The sequence below is a fragment of the Vulpes lagopus genome, chromosome 10 (genome assembly GCF_018345385.1).
Source record: "Vulpes lagopus strain Blue_001 chromosome 10, ASM1834538v1, whole genome shotgun sequence".
Taxonomy (NCBI): Eukaryota; Metazoa; Chordata; class Mammalia; order Carnivora; family Canidae; genus Vulpes; species Vulpes lagopus.
In genome coordinates this window covers 90,232,182-90,254,308 of record NC_054833.1, presented here as the reverse complement: position 1 = coordinate 90,254,308, position 22,127 = coordinate 90,232,182, and the positions used below count along the sequence as shown (strand labels likewise).

Below are 22,127 nucleotides of genomic sequence, written 5' to 3'. Positions count from 1 at the left end.
CCCAATTTTTCATTGTGCAGAAGATTGGAACAGGCACTTCACAAAGGGCTGGCTGATACACACTTGAAAGAATATTCAACAATAGTCAAAAAGTAAATGTAAATTAAAATTTTAAAACTGTGCCATTGTATACTCACTAGAGTGGCCATATTAGAAATACTGATAATGCCAAAAGAGGCGCCTGGGTGGCTCAATTGGTTAAGCATCTGACTTCTCAGGTCATGATCCTAGTGTCCTGGGATCAAGTCTCAAGTCCAGCTCTTCTCACTGGGGAATCTGCTGCTCCCTCTGCTCCTGCCCCCACTCATTCTACCTCCCTCTCTTTCGCTCTCTCAAGTAAACTCTTTAAAAAATAAAAAAAAAAAGGAAGGACACCTGGTGGCTCAGCGGTTGAGCGTCTGCCTTTGGATCAGGGCATGATCCCGGGTTTCCAGGGATCTCGTCCCTCATCAGGCTCCCTACAAGGAGCCTGCTTCTCACTCTGCCTGTGTCTCTGCCTCTCTCTGTGTGTGTCTCATGAATAAATGAAATAAAATCTTTTTTAAAAAGATTTTTATTTGCTTATTCATGAGAGACACAGAGATAGGAGAAGCAGGCTCTATGCAAGGAGCCCGATATGGGACTCAATTCCGGGACTCCAGGGTCACACCCTGAGCCGAAGGCAGCTGCTCAACTGCTGAGCCACCCAAGCATCCCAAAATCTTAAAAAAAAAAAAATTTTTTTTTTTTTTTTTTAAGGAAATACTGATAATGCCAAATGGTAAGCACATGGAGCAAGCAGAGCTCTCTGGGAGCAATATAAAGTTGTACAACCACTTTGGAAATAGATCTGACAATTCAGCATAAACCTTATACTTTATAACCCAGTTACTCAACTTTTAGATACTTACCCCTGAAACTTCTACATAAATGTTCAAGAGCAGCTTTCATTCAAACAGCCCCAAATGGAAAGCCACTTAAATGACTTCTGCCAGACAGTTAAGCTAATGTGGCATATCCATACAAAGACATACTGATGACCAGTAGTACAGGTACCAACAGGATAGGCCTCAGAACAGTGTTTTGTGTGAATGAAGCTAAACATGAAAGAAGACATGTTCTGGTTCTTTCTGCATGAAGCTCTAGGACAGGCACAAGCCATCTATGGTGGAAGAAATCTTAGCACCTGAAGTCAGCAGAAAATAATAATTGGGGGTGTTACTGTGGTATATGTTTCGGGGGTAATGGAAGTATATTATATCTTGGTAAGAGTATGGGTTACACACCTATGCATATGCCAAAACTCATATTGTATCTCCATTTAAAGATAAGTAAATTATACCTTGGTTCCTCCTCTCCTCCAAAAAATGGTAAAACTCATGCCCAGTGTTTATTGTTCCTCAAGACTTGTCCTGTAGAATAGCAGAGAATGTATGTGTAGTGAACAAAAACCCCTTGAAATTCTTATCCATTTGAGAACTTGAAACTGATGAAAATGCCAGCTTTTGGATAGCAAATAAGATTTCACTGGGACTGTTGGATAGAGTCTTTGAGTGCTTGTGCGTGCTGATAGAGATAGCAATGAAGCATGCACTGTCAGCAACTCTTAAAAGGCACAAAGCTAAGTATGTCATCAGAGGGCTCCATGTGTGGGTGCACAGAGCCAGAACATTGCAGGTGAAGTGTAGCTTGACATAGAGCTTATGAATTTGAATTTCTCTAAATACCTCAAGCTTCCAAAAGGGACTCAAGAAATAAGATCCTATGGGGCAGCTGGCCTAGTTGGTGGAGCATGTGACTCTTGATCTAGAGATCTTGAGTTCCAGCTCCACGCTGGGTGTAGAAATTACTTAAGAAGGAAGGTAGACATGACTTAATAAAAGTAAACCAGCAGGGAACCAGGGTGGCTTAGTTAAGCATCTGCTTTCGGCTTAGGTCAAGATCCCAGCATCCTGGGATTGAGTCGAGTCTTGCATCTGGTGCCCTGCTCTGCAGAGAGCCTGCTTCTCCCTCTGCCTCTGCCTGTTGTTCCTCCTGCTTGTGCTCTCTGTCAAGTAAATAAATAAAATCTTTCAGAAATATCTTTTTTTACTTTTTTTTAAAGATTTTAATTTTTTTATTTACGACAGACACACAGAAAGAGGGGCAGAGACACAGGAGAGGGAGAAGCAGGCTCCATACAGGGAGCCTGACGTGGGACTTGATCCTGGGTCTCCAGGATCATACCCAGGGCTGAAGGCGGTGCTAAACCACTGGGCCACCAGGGCTGCCCTCAGAAATCTTTTTTTTTTTTTTTTTTTTTTTGATTAAAAAATAAAAGTAAACCAGTAGGGTGCCTGGGTGGCTCAGTCAGTTAAACATCCGACTCTTAATTTTGGCTCAGGTTGTGATCTCAGGGTCATGAAATTGAGCCTTGAGTTGGGCTGTGTGATTACTGGAGAGTCTGCCTGAGAGTCTCTCTCCTTCTTCTTCTGCTCCTCCCCCCTAGCATGCACTTGCTCACCCTCTAATAAATCGTTTAAAAAAAAGTAAACCAGCACTCAGCTTCATTGGAGGCATTGGAGGTATCATTTGGTTGCATGCTGGAGAAAGTATGGGTGCCAATTCTTTCATTAAACCCCCATTGTTTAGAGGAAATGTCCCAGGAGGCCTCATTCCAGCTTCCCCCCTTTGCTCCTGAATCTAAACTACCCAGACCACAGCTGAGCCCCTGGCTTTACAATGGTGCTACTCAAAAGAAAGCATCCACAATAGGAATTGCCATAGTTATTAGTCAGGTTGGGACAGATGCTATTTTGGTAGAATTCCAGCATTTTTGAATCGGATATGGATTTATAGATAGACAAGCATGACATACTCCTGAGTTGTGTCCTTGCCACATGGAAATCTCCATCGGTGAAGAAAGAAAGCAAAAGAAAGGATGCAAAAACTTGTTCCTTTCTTTTCTTTGATACTTTCCAAACTGAGACAGTAGGTCCAAAGAGAATCTGAAAAATCACCAGGTAGAGTATGATCTTAGTTTAAAAAAAAAACAAAACTTAGGGTTTGGGGGGTTAAAGTAGATCTTGTTTTTATTTTTCAGCTTTTTATTTTTCAGATGTCCTAAATTGAACATACAGTTTTATTTTTGGACCTCAGTGTACTAGATGGGGTCCTTCCTGTCTTGTTTATGAAACATAGTTGTTATTCCGTGTTGGACTCTTTTGTTTACTTTTTCATGGACTGGGTGAAGGGCCGGAAACGTGACTTGTACTCGCCCCTGCCCCTCTCTCACTTCCAGAGTGTGTGTGCATGCCCGTGCACCATTCATTCCTTTTCCCTGCTATATCAGGTTCTGTTGTGTGAGTTACTTTTATTAGGGAAGAGTTTCTCAGTAAGTCACTCCTTAGGTACCTTTTCTTCTCCTCAGTCCTTTTGCTGTCGGTTACTGTAGATGAGCTGAGCTAGAGTTCCCAGTGGCTAAATAGATAGATGTATTTACAAATCTTTGCCCTGGGGCAGTGTTCAGGAAGGGAGGTGAGTTGTAATGTTTGGGAACTCTTATGAAGTCAGCTCTTAAGACAGAGACACCATGGAGCCACACAGTGCCTCCATGTTCTCTGGGGTTCACTGATTAAAATGACCCTGAACATGTCTCCCTGCCGCAGCTCTGCCCTGATCTCCATCTCTAATGCAGTTCAGTATCACCATTTACTATGTGGCCAGGATACACTGAACATCCTTTTGTCTCTCATGTGTTCTTCCAGATAAACATCGAAGACCTTGAGGAGGGACCTGTGCTGAATGGGGAGAGATCCGATTGTCTGCTTACAGATGCTGTGGTGTCAGGGAACAAAAGGAGATCTCAGAGTGGAAGTGAAGACACCAAGAAAGCTGGCGAAACAGCTGACAAAGCAGTGCCCCCAGAGCAGGTATGGGGACCAGGAGGTGCCCACCACACACACACACACACACACACACACACACACCCTCTGCTGTCACTTGCTGAGTTCCAGTTACCCCCAAATTCTCTTGGGACCTCAGATAAGATTTGCAGGAAATCCTCGAGATTGGTTGTGGGCATCAAGGGGACCACATACAGGGTCCCCTAGACAAGTTTCCTTGACACAAGACTTGCCTCCACACTTTGGGAGGGTCTTCTTCTATTCCACAGGGTGTCTGTTCTTTGTGATTGTGTGTCTGGAGCTCTGGTCAGGTGGACAGGCCTTTGGGTGGACATGCCTTGAAGAAATGTTAGTGAATGTTAGTGAAATGTTAGTCAAGTTAGTGTTGGGTTATGGCTGGAGTGCATGCTTGTTTACTCAGCAAGTACTTCTTACAAACTTTCTGGGTTCTAGGGACAAGTCTGCCTTCCAGGGGCCTCTGGTTGGGAGTGTGACAAGTGGGTGGACACGTGCATAGGGACACCTGACTGAGCCTGAGGTGGTGGAGGCATTACACTGCAAGGAAGGAAAGCACTAGGTGAAGGCACAAGAGATATTGAGGCAGAGGCATCATGTGTGTTGGGGGGTGGGGACAGTGCAGTACAAGGGGCCCTGGTCTCCCAGGTAGCTAAGTGTGCCAGGAAGGGTAGTTGGCAAAGTGAAAGATGAGAGCAGAGGGCAGGTGGGTGCCCTCTAAGGCCCTCTTGAGGTCGTGGGAAGCCCTGGGTCCTGTCTAGAAGTAGGGGAGAAAGTCGGAGGGAGGACCAGAGATGCAGGCCAGTGAGAGGTACTTGTTGGAGAAATAGGTGAGTTCACAGGACTTTCAGGGTGGGAGGGAGGGGATGCCAAGCCTGGGTTCCCATGTCCCTCTCTAGCTTGTTGCTTTAGTTGTCAGACTGAAGATTTTATTGTCTCTTTCCCTTGATTAAAATGTGCTTCTTTTTTTAGTCTAATATAAGTGGTAAACTCCGAAAGAAGAAAAAGAAACAGAAAAATAAGAAAAACACTACAGGAGAAATTTTGGTATGTGCTTTCAGCTGTTTCTCAAGATGAAGTTAGAACCAATTCATTTTTATTTGATATTTTGATGCTTTACCATTAGGATATAATTCAGAGGTCAGGGAAAGTCACTTGGCAAATTTTGCTTATGTTTGTTCATGTTGTTTCATGAGGGTTAGACCTCACTCTGTGCTTTCCATTTTCTGGCAACCATCTGAAATGACGTCCTTTGGACAGCACAGTCCCTTCTCAGTCCACTGCCCCTGTGCCCTGACCTTTTTCTAGTGCTGATGGGCTAATTTGATGTTGACATGTAAGCTTCCAGGTATAGCCTGTGTCAGAAAATCTGTTTCATTGATGATTCACTGTCTGGTTCTGTGTGTCCTGTCACTGGTAGTTACAGTCATGAGTTCCACCTGAAGAAGTGAGGTGAGCAGTGTAGGCATGTAACTTGTTATTTCAAGAGTCCTTCTGGTTCTGCGATCACACTAATTCTGAACTTCCTCTCATGAAGCATTTCTTCTTTTTTTCTGAATATATGTGTAGTATGTAGTGTTTGGATTATGAACTGTCAGGAAGTAAATACAGTATAATGCTAGTTCTTTGTAAAAATCATTTTGTTAAAAAAATCATTTTGTTGTTGATTGTTATGATATTTAAAGTCAGTATAGTGATTAATATGTTGTTCTGGGGCTTTTAGGAAAATGGACTGGAAGATATTGACCGCATCTTGGAGAGGATTGAGGACAGCAGTGGTTTAAACCGCCCAGGCCCGCCTCCCCTGAGCTCGAAGAAGCATGTCTTGTATGTGGAGCACAGGTACAGCCCCTCTCCCTCCTGGCTGAGACAGACTTTGTGAGAGGAAAAATCATACTAAAAGAAAGAAGAAAAGCTTACTGTATTTAAAAGTGATGTAGGTTTATGGCCAAACATTTAGGCAATAGGAGCAAGGAAAAAGAAGTAAAAGAGAAATCCAAGGAAATGATCTGTCACCTAGGTTTATGTATCTGGGACTGTTTTTTTCTTGAACGATATTGAAGAAAGATGTCACTCTGTGATAAACGATTCCTCTCTTGTCCTAGTAGACGCTTCTTCCTGAGTCACACCTTGATCTAGTTTATGGGTCTGAGACTGCTCTGACTTGGCCCCAGCACTGGCCGCCTATGCTTCCGGCCAATGTGGTTTGGGAGAACGTGGGCCAGCCAGTTGTCTTTCATGTCAGAATAGCTGTTCTCCCTGCTGGGTTTTATGTGACCTTTCAGAATTCCCAGAATCATTATAGAAGAACTCAATTTCATTTTTCTTTGTAAAATTTTCAATTCTCTAGACACTTGAATCCAGACACAGAACTGAAAAGGTATTTTGGTGCTCGAGCTGTCCTGGGGGAACAAAGGTAAGATCAACACTGGCTGTGTTCTCAGAGAAGGGAGGGTGCATTCCCAAGGCCAGTTAAACCCCTGGAGAGGGATGAGGAGGATAGGTAAGGCGCCTTGCCAAATGAAAGCCTGAGGATTTCTGGTTCTGAGGAATCTCAGGGGTCAGGGAGAAGTTGACATTTGACCTTTTCAGTGACTGTTGGGCTCTCACCCTCACACTGCCTCTCCTAGCATGTGACTCATAATTTTTACAAAGATTCTGTAAGTCCTAAAGTTTTGAGCTGAAATCTTGACCAAGTTAATTTTTTTCTCAATCAGCAGCAAAACCAACATAGGGTTTAGATTCTGGGATAAGTTTGATCTTTGTCAGTTTAACAGCTTTTAATGGTTGGCACCATGTGGTCAACACAATGAGAATGCTCTGAGCATGAGGATCTGTTTGCAGGATTTTCTGTAGGAGTTGGGGGTGTTTAGCTGTCTGGACACTCCAGCATGGAGTCCCAGTTCTGACCAGGAGCTTCCACACTAGCAGAAGCTTTGTCTTTTCTGGATGTATAATCAAATGCTTGTTATGAAAAAAAAAAAAAAAAAAAAAAGATGAGGTAAGGGGCACCTGGGTGACTCATTTGGTAGGGCACCTGACTCTTATTTTCAGCTCAGGTCATGATCTTTGGGGTCCTGGGATCAGGCCCCACACTAGGCTCTGCATTCACTGGGGAGTCTTCTTGTCCTCCCTCTGTCCCTTCCTCCTCACCTGTGCATCCTCTTTCCCTCTCAAAATCTTTAAAAAAAAAAAAAAAGGCTATTTATTTATTTTTAAAGATTTTATTTATTTATTCATGAAAGACCCAGAGAGAGGCAGAGACATAGGGAGAGGGAGGAAAAGCAGGCTTCATGCAGGAGCCCGAAGCGGGACTAGATCCCGGAACTCCGGGACCACGTCCTGAGGCGAAGGGAGATGCCCAACCGCTGAGCCACCCAGGCATCCCAAAATTAAGGCAATTTAGAAGTAGAATTGTCTCCTTTGACACCTCCACCTGCCAAAGATAACCATTCAGGACAGCTTGCTGCACCTGTGTGGGGTCCTCTGCACACACATCTTGTTCCCCGGCACCACAGAGTTTTGCTGGCGTGTCACACACCACCCAATTCTGCATGGCTAGATTCTAGGCACCATTTTCCACACCCTGGTATACAAGGGGAATGCGCTTACCCTAGGGGACAGGTGTTGGCTGTAGCCTCCCTGCATCTGTGTGGTCATTTCTAGTGAAATTGCGTGGCAGCAGGTATTCCCATTTGCATTACCTCCAAGTTGTTCCACTGCCCTCCAAGCACCTGTGTGCCTCAATCCACTTGCCATCTGTTTCTTCTTCTCTGAGCTGTCGTAGAGTTCTAGATTCTGTCTAACATGTAGATGGAGGACTTTTCTTTGCGAATGGCTTTTGCTTTTATCCTTGGTGTTAAGTTATTCAGGACACAGGGTTTTGGACTTTATGTCTTCTTTTGGAATGTTGATGAAAAACATTTTCACTTTTAAAACATTCCTCTGGGGTAGCCCTGGTGGCACAGTGGTTTGGCGCCGCCTGCAGCCCAGGGCGTGATCCTGGAGACACTGGATCAAGTCCCACGTCAGGCTCTCTGCATGGAGCCTGCTTCTCCCTCTGCCTGTGTCTCTGCCTCTCTCTCTCTGTCTCTATGAGTAAATAAATGAAATATTTAAAAAAAAAAAATTTCCTCTGGGTCACCTGGACTATCCTGGGCTGGACGTTGTGCCTGTCCTCACCAGCTCCGCTTGTTTGCTTCTGCTTGGCTCACCTTTGCCATCGCTTCACACTTCTGCCTTGTCTTGTTTCTGTGCAAATCATAGTTCATAGTAATTATATTTATTTTTCTAGTACTATTTTACTTCTAGAATATTGATTTCCTTAAAACTAAGTCCCACTGGGACACCTGGGTAGCTCAGCGGTTGAGTGAGTGTCTGTCTTCAGCTCAGGGCCTGGTCCCGGTTCAGGGATCGAGTCCCACATCCGGCTCCCCGCAGGGAGCCTGCTTCTCCCCCTCTACCTGTGTCTCTGCCTCTCTCTGTGTCTCTCACGAATAAATAAAATCTTAAAAAACAAAACAAAACAAAGTCCCACCAAAGGCTTCCCTGAGAAGCCACAGTTCCCTGTCTCCTTCATTCCTTAGCCTGCACGAAGATAGACTTAGTGTGTTTCTGGTTGTCCTTCCTGGTGGCTGCTTCAGAATCTGCAGATGTCATGTGCTTGGCTTTCTCTGACAGTCTCCATGACACAAATACTGGGCATGCTCATCCTCCCGCTGCTCTGCTCATCTCTGCCCTCCTCAGTGCCTCCTCCCGCCACCTCCCTGTATTCTCTATGTTCTTTACGGACAGCTTATTGCAGGGCTGGGCTAGCCCTGGGGTTCCTTAGATCACACAAGTCTGAACATCCAATTTTCCTTTTTATATACTACCAAGCTCCCGGTCAGAACTGGACTCTGTACTGGAGCATCCAGAAAGCTTGAACACCCCCACCTCCTACAGAAAGTCCTGTAAACAGACTCTCATGCTCTGAGCATTTCTCACTGTGTCTACCATGTGGTGCTAACCATTAAGAACTGTTAAACTGACAAAGATCAAACTTCTCCCAGAATCTAAACTTCATGTTGGTTTTGTTGCTGATTGAGAAGCAAAAATCTGGCTAAAGTTTCAGGGCTAGCAGCTCAAACTTTAAGAGGGAAAAATGAGTTTTCTTCAGATTTTGGCCATGGTTTTCAGGTACCATGTGTTTTCTTTTTTTTTCTTTTTTTTTTTTTTACCATGTGTTTTCTCCTGCAGTTTTGCCTTCTTGTTGGAAAAGAAATACACTTTTTTATCCTGTTCCTAAAACAGGCCAGAGTCTTACTCAAGTTTTCTTTCTTTTTCTTTTTCTTTTCTTTTTTTTTTTTTAAAGATTTTATTTATTTATTCATAGAGACACAGAGAGAGAGAGAGAGAGAGAGAGAGGCAGAGACACAGGCAGAGGGAGAAGCAGGCTCCATGCAGAGAGCCTGACGTGGGACTCAATTGAGGGTCTCCAGGATCATGCCCTGGGCTGCAGGCGGCACTAAACCGCTGCGCCACCAGGGCTGCCCTTTTTTTTTCTTTTTTAAGATTTATTTATTCATGAGAAACACAGAGAGAGAGGCAGAGACATAGGCAGAGGGAGAAGCAGGCTCCCTGTTGGGGAGCCTGATGTGGGACTCCATCTCAGGACCCCAGGATCATGACCTGAGCCAGCCACTCAATCACCGAGACTCTTAGGCATCCCAAATATTTTTTCTTAATGAAGTGGTTCAGATTATCAAGAAAGTATAAAGAAGAATGTCCACATGTCCACATGTCTGTTACTCAGCTTAAGAAACAAAGCATCAGTGATGGCACAGAAACCCTTCTTTGCAACTACAGCTTTCAGGGGGTGATGTGGCACCTGTGGCAGAGACTCCTGGATCACAGAGGTGGAGCACATGGCTGAGGGGAAAGAGCAGTTCATGCACAGCATCTCAGGAGATGGACCTCCCTCCTCTGCTGCCCACTTGTGCCTCTGTCTTGCTAGTTATCACTCAGAAGTGTGTTGACGTCAGTGTACTGATAGACCTTGCCAGTTCTCTTCATGGTTACTGTTCTTCTCTTTTCAAAATGTGTTGTTAAATTGGTGTCTCTTGGAGACCCGGGATCAAATCCCACGTCGGGCTCCCGGTGCATGGAGCCTGCTTCTCCCTCTACCTGTGTCTCTGCCTTTCTGTCTCTGTCTCTGTCTCTGTGTGTGACTATCATAAATAATAATAATAATAATAATAATAATAATTAATTAATTAATTGGTGGTGTCTTGAGACAGGGGAGAGGACCCACCTTATGACAGACCTGCCCTTCATCCTCTTTGCTCAGCTGGCATTGCATTTGTGCAGCCTGGCCCACAGGGAAGCCAGCTCACTTGAGTCCGCAGGGCCCCTACACATTTGCTCTCCTCCTGGTCTTTATTTTTGGTTTTCAATTTTTGTTTCCTTTTTATCTGTATTTCCTTCCAGTTTGCTGGACTGTAAATTTGCTGGGTTTTTTTTTTTCTTTCTCTGGTGGTTTGGTTATTTAGATTACACAGTTTCTAGTTTTGTCTGGCAATGGTTCCTTTTTTTTTTTTCTTTTTTTTCTGGCAATGGTTCTGTTGTGTTGTTGACACCATTTGCTTTCTGTCCTGGTCACGCTGGTGGAAGTACCACCACTCTTCCCCTCCCTTCTCTTCCCCACAGTTTTGTTTCCATAGTCCCTGCAGAGATCAAGCAGTGAAGGTTAAGCTGTGACCATGTCTTTTCTTCCTAGGCCAAGGCAGAGGCAGCGTGTGTACCCCAAGTGTACATGGCTGACGACCCCTAAGAGCACCTGGCCACGGTACACCAAACCAGGTGAGGGGCTGCGTGGTTTATGCAGAGCCAATGTGCCGGGGAGGACAGAGGACCCCCCCTCTCCCGCCGTCCACACCAGCTGCATGTTTTCTCAAGTACGTTTTCATGCAGCTTTTTTCTTTTTTCCTGTGGATACTGTCTCATAGGAAGCAACCAACTTCATTTTTCAAGTGTGATATTTTATATTTTGTTGCCAATTAGTAAGTACAAATAATTTACAGAAAAACAGCAACAGTGCAGAAAGGTTTGGGGTGTGGAGTAAATGCCCCATTAGAGGCACTTGGCGTCTAAGAACCCTTGGATCGTGGGGCGGCCCAACTGGGGTGGGACCAAGGGTAGAGGCAGGAGCCCCCACCATGACGGAAGCATGTGATGACCCCGCCCTGCCCCCGTGTTTGTGGGGTTCTGTGTGGTTCCCTCGTGCTGGTAGTGAGGACATGGGAAGCCCTAGGTTCTGGTGGGTGTCTTGTTTCCGCTCGTCTTTCACCCCCGCTTTGCTTCCCAGAGGCCCCTGAGCCAGGGCAGATGAGGGCTCCTCAGTTCTGTAGTGCTGCAGGCCTTGGCCTTTGGTGGGGCTGTCAGGAGGGTAGCCTGGAACCACTCACCTATTTCATGAAGCTCCTGAAGGTTCCTCAGAAGAATCTGGTACAAGGAGAAAAGACTTTCACTCGTGGTTATAGATCACCATCACCATGGATGCCTGGCTGCAGCCCTGCATGATCTCCCATGCCCACCTGGGTCTGGGCTCTGCCCAGTGTTTAAGCCTAGCCAGATGAGAGGCGGATGGCGCCATGTGTGTCCTCACCTCTATTGTCCTGGGATGGTGATGATCCAGGCACACCCATGGGGGAAGAAACACCTTCATAGGAAAAATGTAGGCAGAATGTGGTGCTCATGTGGACCAAGCCACAAGCAGTCAGCCCCAGGCACCCTGGAAAAGGAGACACTGATGGGGACTCATGTCGAATATGCACAGAGACTCCTCATCAGGAACACTGATGCTGCACTCTCCTCAGGTCTGTCAATGCGCCTGCTGGAGTCCAAGAAAGGCCTGTCCTCCTTTGCATTTGAGCATAGTGAGGAGTACCAGCAGACTCAGCACAAGTTCCTGGCTGCCGTGGAGTCCATGGAGCCCAACAACATTGTGGTGCGTGTGTCCCCTAGAGAGTTCTCACCAGCCTGCACCCTCTCCTCAGTTATCCAGGCTGCTCCGGGCCTGCATCCCAGCCTGTGGTCGCTCAACCCAAAGTTGTCCTTGTCCTTTCTTTCTTGTTCCTCTGACCCTCACTGTGTGCCTGGGTCACGGGGGCTGGGGGCCATGGCAAGGTGCTTCTCAGGACTTGCCGCCTCTCCCAAGGGCTGTTTGTTTGGGGGAGTGGTGGTAGAGGGTGAAGGTGGAGATCCCACCACAGGGGTGGTCCGTGACTCATCTGAGCAGTGGTGATGAGCTTAGTTTGAGGTGAGGGTATTGTGGGTGTCACTCTTTGTGACATTTTCCCAAGGTTTAAATGACTGAAGGAAAGCCCTGCCTAGGGCTGGTACTTTGCTGCCTACTGTCCAGGGGCCTCCACGTACAGCCCCATCCATTGTCCCTCTTTCCTCCCAGGTTCTGCTCCAGACTAGCCCATACCACGTTGACTCACTTCTGCAGCTCAGCGATGCCTGCCGCTTTCAGGAGGATCAGGAGATGGCCCGAGACCTCGTAGGTAAGAGCCTCCATGGGCCCGCCGCCCTGCTGTGCCTCGGAACCACGCACAGCTCTGCTGGAGGAGGATAGGTGCTGCCTTGTAAGGTGACAGCAGGTACACGGGGGTTTGCCAGGACTTTTTTTTTTTTTTTGAGAGGAAGGGGGAGAGAGAGGTGGGGGGAGGGGCAGAGGAAAAGAGAGAATCTCAAGCAGGCTCTGTACTGGGCCCACTCAGGGCTCAATCTCATGACCCTGACTGAGATCATGACCTGAGCTAAAACCAAGAGTCTGATGCTTAGGTTCCCCTTTTGGATATGATTCATATACTATATAACTTTGCTGGGGATCCCTGGGTGGCGCAGCGGTTTGGCGCCTGCCTTTGGCCCAGGGCGCGATCCGGGAGACCCTGGATCGAATCCCACGTCGGGCTCCCGGTGCATGGAGCCTGCTTCTTCCTCTGCCTGTGTCTCTGCTTCTCTCTCTCTCTCTCTCTGTGACTATCATAGATAAATAAAAATTAAAAAAAAAAAAACAAAAAAAAAAACTTTGCTGTTAAGAGCATACAATTGATACATTGGTGTTTATTTTTTTTTTAAGATTTTTTATTTATTTATTCATGAGAACACACAGAGAGGATTGAGAGAGAGAGGCAGAGACACAGGCAGAGGCAGAAGTAGGCTCCATGCAGGGAGCCGACGTGGGACTCGATCCTGGGTCTCCAGGATCACGACCTGGGCTGAAGGCGGCGCTAAACCGCTGAGCCACCCAGGCTGCCCGATACATTGGTGTTTAGTTTATTGTCAGAGTTGTACAGTTCCATCACCACCAAATCTAGGAAATTTATGTTAACTTACAAAAGAATCCCTGCCCATAACCTGAGACCTCCCTACCTCCAGCCCCTGGCAACCCCAAGTCTGCTTCCTATTTCTGTGCATTTGCCTGTTACGGACATTTCCTGTGAGTGGATTCCTGTGACACGTCTACCTGGCTTCTGTAATTTACCACAGTGTCTTCAAGGGTCACTCCTTTCACGGCTACCTGATGCTCCTTAGTGTGGACAGACCATATTTTGTTTATCTGCAAGCACTGGGGGGACACTTAGGTGGTTTCCACATCTTGGATCATGTGAATGAGCTGCTGTGGACATGTGTATGTGGGTTTTGTGAGGCCATGTGTTTGTGGCACTTTCAAAATCCTCGCTATGTTACCTTCTTCCTTTGAGAGCTTTCTTTGTGAGCCGTAGGGGGATAGGGTTGCATCCACAGTGGCCATGACACCTTCCCCTGGTGTTTGTGTGGCCCTCAGAGAGAGCGCTGTACAGCATGGAGTGTGCCTTCCACCCCTTGTTCAGCCTCACCAGCGGGACCTGCCGGCTGGATTACCGCAGACCTGAGAACAGGTGGGTTTCATGGATGACAGGTGTGTCAAGGTGTGTCCAAGCTGTCACACTATGTGAGTGCCTATATAGGTGTCATTGAAGCAGGTGGCAGGGGACTGTCCCCGATATGTCCTGCCCACTAGCTCACACAAGGGCATCTTGTGTTGTATTTACAACTTGAATGCAGGAGGGCTGAGTTCAAGGACGGATGGGGCAAGCCTGGTGTTCCCTTTGTCCTTGTTAGAAGTGTGTCTGACAAGCCACTTCATTATGATAGGATCTGTAGTTGTGTTTACTTGTACGTATGGACAGAAGGATCTGTGCCCTGTGAGTTTAGAATACTCTGGAACGCTTTGTGGGAGCCAAACATGCCAATTCCTAAATCATTGAGCTACTTGAACTCAGCCTGATCCTGTTCCCTGCACCTGCACTGAGCGGTCATACTTGCTTGATGTTCTGTTCTCACAGATGCACCTCCTGCCCCAGAGCCCCACTCTGGAACCAGCCTTCACTAATGGAGGCCTGAACAGTCTTACCCACTGGATTCCTGCCCTCAGCCTGGCCTTCAAGGCCCCCCCGGGCGGTGGGGCGACATCCTTGGTCCCGGTGCCCTGCTCACCCTCTTCTGGCCTCAAGCGTCCTTGGTCATCTCCAGCACTGGATGTTCTCCACACCTTGTCAGTCAGCCTGGAACCCAGGACTTCCTGACCATCACCCCCCTGCTCGCACCCAGCACAGATTGTCTGGGTTTTTTTGTGTTTGTTTTGTCTCTCCAATTAAATTTTTCATTCTTGGAGATAGGTTATAAAATACCAGCATCTGTAGGCACTAGCAGAGTTGGTGGTCATTGATAAAAAATAATAGTCCACCAGGATGATTCAAGTCACAAACTTGATGCATCTAGCTGCAGTGCCACTGGCAGCTACTGAGATTTGAGGGTAAATTCAGATGGTAATTACAGTAGGAGATGTGGACTCTGTTCTCTGAAATTATAAACAGTAAAGGAAGAACGCTAAGTTTGTTTTTCTCTACATGGATACACATATAACTGCAAACAACAAGCAGAGCATCGCCTTCTCTGCAGACACAGGGGGACACTCGCGAACATTCACGGTGATTAGGCCACACAGGAAGTGCCGGCGCAGCCAGTGAGCAGAGGGTGGACTCGGTGCTGGACGAGGCTTCCAGGCAGTGCGGCTCTGTGCCTGCTGCTGCTCTCATTCACGAGGAACTGTCTTGGATCTAGGAGCTTCTACCTGGCCCTCTACAAGCAGATGAGCTTCCTGGAGAAGCGAGGCTGCCCACGCACTGCGCTGGAGTTCTGCAAGCTCATCTTGAGGTAAGCGCCCATCGCTGCCACCTGTGTGTCGTCTGCGGCCTCAAGCTAGCAGATGTCCACACCAGCCCACTCTGCACTTTGTCTCCCTCTGCCTGTTTCCTGCCTCTGGAAGCCTGGAGCCTGATGAGGACCCCCTGTGCATGCTGCTGCTCATCGATCACCTGGCCTTACGGGCACGCAACTACGAGTACCTGATCCGTCTCTTCCAGGAATGGGAGGTGGGTGTGAACATGATGTCACATGGGGCCAAGTCTCCCTCTCTTGTCTTAGACCAGAGTCTGTGCACCCCAAGGCAGTCCTGCAACACCATGGAGAGGGTCTGGGCAGATCCATATGCTCCTTCCTTGCTCCCTGCTCATATGTGCGCACACCAGCTGCTGGGGGTGGGGATGGGGATGGGCCATAGGGAATGATGCACATTCGGGAGCTTGTGTGCTGGGTGGGTTCATGTGGACACATGCAGGTGGCGGTCTGCCTCCAGCCTGATACTGAGGCTTAGACTAGGCATAGAAAAGAGTCATTAGTGATCTTCATAATGCTTGCCTTTGAAGTGATGCTATTTTAGTTATTTGGGTTAAACGTAACAGTAGTAACATTTGTTTTATCTGTTTTCTTTTTAATTCAGCTGCTAGGAAATGTGTGTTCCTGTTAGATGGTACCCTCTTGAGTGTGTGTGAACCTGACCACCTCCAGTGGGGTGGGGGTGGTGGGTAGAGAAATAGCAACTTGTTATCTTTTTGTGTAATTGAGAAATGAAAGAAGTCAAACCACATGAAGAGGTCACCTACATAAATCATTTTGGACTGTCACTTGGCTGATTTGCTGAGGAGTCCTGCTTCTGGGACCTAGTTTACAGAAGTTCCTGGAGCCTCCAGAATGCAGCTGCAGGGAGCACCCTCTCCCTCCACAGTGGGTCTGCAGAAGAATGTTGTGGTAGCCTGTAAGGTTCCATAACTGTAGGCCACAGCTCCACTTCAGTGGAGAAAACATGGCGTGTCGTTTGTTACATACACACAGAAAAAGGCAAGCTGAGTGCTTGGCCATGTCAGCTGATGTTGATGAGGTCCTGGCAAGAGCAGGGATGGTCCTCATTGCCAACCAGACTTTCTGAGTTCTCCAGTGTGAACTGCAGCCTGAGGTTGGGTGCCTTTCTGTGACCCCACCCAACTTCGCCTGCTCCAGGTCCTTCCACTCTTCCCTGTCAATTCTCCACAACCCCCTACCCCCAAACCCTGCTCCAGGGCCTTTTGACTTGTCTCCTGCCAATGGAAAGCCTCCAGATGCAACATGAAGTGATTTTTATGCCAACAGAACACTTGTGTGCTCATCACAGGGGCTCCTTGAGTGACTTCAGAGTGTCTGTGAATTGTGCATCTTTTGTCTTTGCTGTGTCAAAACTCCAGACTTTGTTTCTCCATCTTTGAAGGCTCATCGGAACCTGTCTCAGCTCCCAAATTTCGCCTTCTCTGTGCCATTGGCCTATTTCCTGCTGAGTCAGCAAGCAGACCTCCCTGAGCAGGAGCTCAACTCTGCAAGGGAGCAGGCCTCTCTCCTGATCCGACAGGCACTCACCATGTTCCCTGGAGGTTGGTACATACTAGCAGCCCCTGCAGACATGGGTGGGCCCCCGCACACACGTAGTCATGGTTTGAAAGCTGAAAATGAGTCAGAACTGACTTTGGTGTCCAAGTGTCTCAGGGTTTTAGGATAACTAAAAGGTGTTTTAATATTGACTGTTTAAGAAAAACTTTCTCTCTGAAGATGGAGTGTTTTCTAGAGAGAGGGACATGAGCTGCTAGATGTTAGCAGAACTGTGCAGGAGGGACCCAGTCTGCAAACTAGGCATTATATTCTCATCCTCAAATCCTATTTCTCACTGAGTTGAAGAACTTAGAGGCCAGGTTGTCCTGGGATTGCACAGAGGCCCTTCCAAGCATCCCTATGCTCCCTGGAGGCTGGTGTCCTCGTGGAGATGGAGTCCTGTGGGCTGATCTCAGTGCTAACGAGATCAGAGAAGAGCCTGCTGTTACATCAGGGAACTGGTGGACTTGGGTCCTCTTACCACTTGCAGTTTCACAGAGGAGTATGTGCCCGGGATAGGCTATGTGGCTCATGTACACCATCCTCACATGCCCCCCTATCCCTCGCCCCCATGAGCCTGTTGCATCCCTGGCCAGGCAGAGGAGGCAGCCAAGATCCCCACTTTTAGGGCTCACATCCTAGGGCAGGGAGGCAGACCAGGGAATGAGATGAGAAGGACAGTAGATGAGGTGGTGCTAAGTGCTAGGGAGAAAACAGAGCTGAGCATGTAGACAAGGGTGGTGGAGGTCTGAGGAGGCAGCCAGGGCAGGGCTGAGGCCCGTGTCACTCAGGGTTCCTACCCTACAGCATGCTCAGTATCTGCTGGTACATCTGGGCTCGACCCCCATTCTGTGCACACACAAAGCTGCCTGTGGTGTTTTCATACAACCTGGGGTGGTCCTCCTGCACACTGAGCTGCCCTGGAAAGTCCCTCAGACGATAGGGTTCTTTGGGTGCTAGGACTGTGGGGAAGTCGCAGCAGCTCAGAGCCTGTCTCTGCCCAAGGCCTGAACCCCGTGAGCCTGTAGGTGGAATGTGTGTGATCTCAGTGGTTGGAACGCCTTGTGTGCGTGCTTGGGGGGGGTCATGGGTGCGACCCCTCAGATGCAGATGGGGCTGCTGGGAGGCAGCAGGACAGACAACCCCCTCCAAGGTGGCAGAGGCCCCTTGGGGGCTGGCGTGGGTACCCTGGCCTCACCCCAGTGTCACCCTGCCTTTGGGGGCCCCTGCTTCCTCCTGCAGTCCTCCTACCTTTGCTTGAGTACTGCAGCGTGCGGCCAGATGCCGCTGTCGCCACTCACCGCTTCTTTGGACCGGATGCTGAGATAAGGTAAAGACTGGGATGGGCCCCAAGAGGACAGTGCCTGCCCACGTGTGGGTCATGGGGGTGCCCCTAGGAGCAGAGCCCGGGAACCATTTTCATGAGGCTGGCTGTCACTGCTTTCTCCTCCCACCAGGAGGGTCTTGCCAGGTGCTCTCTGCAGGTGACCTTTGTGGCCAGACTCTTCTCCCACTGAGGAGGGCTACGTGCCATGTCTACGTGGGGCATTGCCTCCTGGTTAGACACCGAGCTGGCCAGCGTGTAAGCAGCCCACAGCCCAAAGCACCAACCTTCCTGAGGAGGGGAGTGGACAGGGTGTGGGGCCCACTGTGCTGGCACCTGTAGGCTGGAATTAGCATCGGTACAGTCATTAGTGTGGTTTACATGTCTGTATGTGCATGGACTACCTTACCAGGTGTCTTACAAAAAATAAAGGAAAACATGCAGTGTGGGAACCAGCCGCCTTCAGACCCTGTTCGTAAACCATCATGGTTCCTGCCTATTTTTGTGTGTGAGCAGACATGCACGTTGTTTTTCCATCTTCTGTTTCTATTGAAGACCTCATATTTATTAAAATACATGTCTTTCTGTGGAAGCAAATGCTAAAGTGTCCCACCACTGGGCACTGGCACATCCCAGTTCGGCAGCCCCTCTGCGCCACCTCCTCTGGCCCCAGGCCGCTGGACAGGCCCGCACTCTCCCCACAGGTGCAGGTGGGTGCATGGAGGCTGTGCCCTAGCGGGCTCTGCTTACAGGCCCCACTCTCCCACAGCCAGCCCCCTGCCCTGAGCCAGCTGGTGAGCCTGTACCTCGGAAGGTCACACTTCCTCTGGAAGGAGCCCGCCACCATGAGTTGGCTGGAGGAGAACGTTCGCGAGGTTCTGCAGGCGGTGGACTCTGGAGACCCTGCGGTGGAAGCGTGTGAGAGCAGGTGGGCCTGGAGGTGACAGGGCAGTGGTTAGCCTGATGCCCATCTGCTCGGGGGTGGCTGTCTCACATGTGGCATCAGGGCCGGGGTGGCTCTCGTCCATGTGCTGCCCCTTTTCTCTGTGGGCTCTAGACGGAAGGTGCTCTACCAGCGTGCGCCCAGAAATATTCACCGCCACGTGGTCCTGTCCGAGGTCAAGGAAGCTGTTGCTGCCCTCCCCCCGGTAAGGGAGCTTTGTAACATTTGGGGCCCCTCCCCTCACACCTAGGGTTTTGAGAGGTGGGATTGTGCTCCTGACTGGCCCAGCCGCTGTGGGGGCCCTGGAGCCAGCAGCCTAGAGCACTGACGTGTGAGATGCTGGCACAGGAGATCACGAAGTTCTCTTCCTTCCCTACTGTACATGGGCCATCTGAGTGGGGAAGAGTGAGTGTCCTGGTGGAAGAAAGGCTGTCCCCCACTCCTTCACCCAGTTTCTCAGTACAGTAGACACAGCCTCGCAACCAAGGACCACTTCTATCAGACTGACAGGACTCCTCGCAGAAAAGCCAGTCCAGGCTGGAATCACCTGAAAGTCTGCTGGGGGAAGGCCAGGGCTCACGACGGTTCTGTTTCCCTTTCTGAAGGATGTGACCACGCAGTCTGTGATGGGGTTCGACCCTCTGCCTCCTTTGGACACCATCTACTCCTACGTGAGACCAGAGAGGTACCTCTCCATCTCCCGCTTTGTGCCTTTGCTTGTATAGCTCTGAGTCAGTGCTTGAGGGCTCACTGGGACTCCCGGCCTTCTGCAGACACAAGCCCTCCGAGGACATTGTGCTTTGGGGTCATGGGCAGGCTTTTCTTGGCTATGTTCTTGCGCTTACGTGATGTAGGAGCCTTTTTCGATCAGATTCTAGAGCAGATGTTGGAGGTAACACTGTGAAGTGAGAGTAAGACACCACCTCTACCCTCATGGAATATGCAGTACAGTGGGGAGATATATTCATTATAGAATCTAGAAATTAATGTAAGATCAAAACTGCATTAAGAAACTGCTGGTACTTTAAAAAAAAAAAAAGAAAGAAAGAAACTGCTGGTACATATGATTCTTAGAGGAAGCCATGGTCAGTGAAGTATGAAGGAATAATATATCTTTGCCAAGGAAAGAGGGAGAGAATGCTGGTATTCCAGAAGAGTCAGCACGTGCAAAGGCCCTGTATAAGAAACACAGCACAAGGAGAGCGTATTCCAAGAGCTGAAAGGAGCCCATGTGGCCAAGCCGGAAGAGCTATAATAGTAAGGGCACAGCAGAGCCAAGTCTGCAGCAGATTTGTGGATGGCGTTTAGCCTTGGATCATGGGAAAGCTGCTTTTTTTCTTTTCTTCTAGCCTTAAAAGCTAAGCGATTGCCTTACCATGAGGCTGTTAGCACCACACTGTAGATCTGAAAGTCACAGGCAGATTTTCCCATTTCAAAAAGTGTGCTTTTCAGACGTCTCAGAGCACATTATGTAGGATAAAGGACTTTTTCTTAACTGAATTACATTCTAAAAATTGGACTGTGTGCTTCTGGGGAACCAGTGCCCAGTTAAATTCTCAGAATGGTTGAGGGGACACGAATTTTTAATGTTGTTAGGTTCACACAAAAAGCTAACTTGCTGGCCATTTAGCCCTGAGGAGTGGTTAAAGGGCCGTGCCAACCCGAGGCCATCTGTCCTTAAATGTCCGATGGAGGGCAGCCCAGGTGGCTCAGTGGTTTAGCGCCGCCTTCAGCCCAGGGCATGATCCTGGAGACCCAGGATCGAGTCCCACGTTGGCCTCTCTGCATGGAGCCTGCTTCTCCCTCTGCCTGTGTCTCTGCCTCTCTCTCATTCTGTCTCTCTCATGAATTAAAAAAAAAAAAAAAAAAAAACCTTAAAAAAATGTCCAGTGGAGCTGGGCTGCAGCACCAAGTCCTACCAGGAGGGTCCTCCACAGCACACGCATCTTCTCTTCACATGACCCCTTTGCACCCGTGCATGGCTTTTCTCAAAAGCAAGCCACCTGTGCCATGGCAGGTGACCCTCTCCTGTCTGCTCAGCTCAGCCAGCCAGGTCTGCAAGGACCCACCCCCTCTGGAAGGCCTTCCCTGAAGCCTGAGCTGGTGCCCAGCTGCTGCTTGGGTTGCGGTGGTGTGTATATCCCCACTGCCAAGGGCAGAGTGTACTGTGTGCTTCCTGACCTTCCTCCCTCCTTTTTCAGGCTGAGTCCCGTCAGCCATGGAAACACAATTGCACTCTTCTTCCGGTCCCTGTTGCCTAATTACACCATGGAGGTATGTGAGCATGTCTTGGCCCCTCTCTGCCACGTGGGTTCAGGGAGGGCTGTGGGCTGTGCATGTCTAGAGGCTTTACTGACTCCAGCAGCCTGCTCAGGAGACTGGGACATGCCTACCTGAGATTGTAGCCACCACCTTGGCCCCGCTCTGGGGCCTGGCCTTGTCAGTCACATGTTTTGGTTAGGAGCTTCTTCCTGACAGGGTCCTAGGCCAGCTGGGTTGGGAGCAGTGGGCCTCAGAGCCCAGGACAACCCCTGCTCAGACGAGTCTCATTGCTGCAGGGGGAGAGGCTGGAGGATGGAGGGGCTGGGGGTCTGAACCACAACCAAGGCTTGAACAGGCTGATGCTGGCCGTACGAGACATGATGGCCAACTTCCACTTCCACGACGTGGAGGCAGCTCGCGAGGACAACCCCGAGGGGGATGGGGAGTGGGACTGAGCCCGCGTAGATGCCACGCCCCAACGCTGTACAATTATGTTCCTGATTGCTGTTCTGGTCGGAATTGACCAGTTCCCTGGAGTAGAAATGCTGTGTTGTCCGCTTGCCTCCTTTGTGTCTCCTATAAATGTGAATGGGTTACGCTCCGTGCAGCATGAGCTCTTCTTTCCTGGGGCTGGAGTTCCTGCCCAATGTGAGGCAGGTGGGTGCTGGATCTGCATAGCCCTTGAGCTGTCCCAGGAGAGGACATGACCCACAGTCACACACAGCCAAGCCCAAGCCGCATGTGAACTCTCTCCATGGCCACCCTGCCCCCCATATTTTGGGGCACAGAGTGGAGAAGGCCCCACTGGTTCCAGTGCAACATCTCTGCTGAGAACACAGAGACATGCTTCCAATGGGAACTTGGAACAGGCTGGCCAGGGGCAGGGGGTGCTGAC

General features: G+C 49.0%; 1 protein-coding gene across 8 annotated transcripts in view; it reads left to right on the top strand.

The window, feature by feature from the left end:
- Positions 1 to 22,127, top strand: part of TCF25 (transcription factor 25) — a 32,768-nt gene that overhangs the window by 8,034 nt on the left and 2,607 nt on the right. For 3 of the 8 annotated variants that reach the window (XM_041770723.1, XM_041770724.1, XM_041770722.1), the window contains exons 2-17: positions 3,726 to 3,890; positions 4,851 to 4,925; positions 5,602 to 5,720; positions 6,229 to 6,294; positions 10,636 to 10,718; positions 11,735 to 11,865; positions 12,325 to 12,424; positions 13,711 to 13,804; positions 15,030 to 15,122; positions 15,235 to 15,340; positions 16,549 to 16,708; positions 17,946 to 18,033; positions 18,797 to 18,955; positions 19,085 to 19,175; positions 19,473 to 19,655; positions 21,172 to 21,244. In XM_041770723.1, the coding sequence (XP_041626657.1) occupies positions 3,726 to 3,890; positions 4,851 to 4,925; positions 5,602 to 5,720; positions 6,229 to 6,294; positions 10,636 to 10,718; positions 11,735 to 11,865; positions 12,325 to 12,424; positions 13,711 to 13,804; positions 15,030 to 15,122; positions 15,235 to 15,340; positions 16,549 to 16,708; positions 17,946 to 18,033; positions 18,797 to 18,955; positions 19,085 to 19,175; positions 19,473 to 19,655; positions 21,172 to 21,231 (1,773 nt within the window). In that variant the 3' untranslated portion in view covers positions 21,232 to 21,244. Of the gene's footprint in view, positions 1 to 3,725; positions 3,891 to 4,850; positions 4,926 to 5,601; positions 5,721 to 6,228; positions 6,295 to 10,635; positions 10,719 to 11,734; positions 11,866 to 12,324; positions 12,425 to 13,710; positions 13,805 to 15,029; positions 15,123 to 15,234; positions 15,341 to 16,548; positions 16,709 to 17,945; positions 18,034 to 18,796; positions 18,956 to 19,084; positions 19,176 to 19,472; positions 19,656 to 21,171; positions 21,245 to 21,528; positions 21,829 to 22,127 lie in introns of those variants that run through there. The other 5 variants (XM_041770725.1, XM_041770727.1, XM_041770726.1 and 2 more) reach the window with 3 other exon arrangements.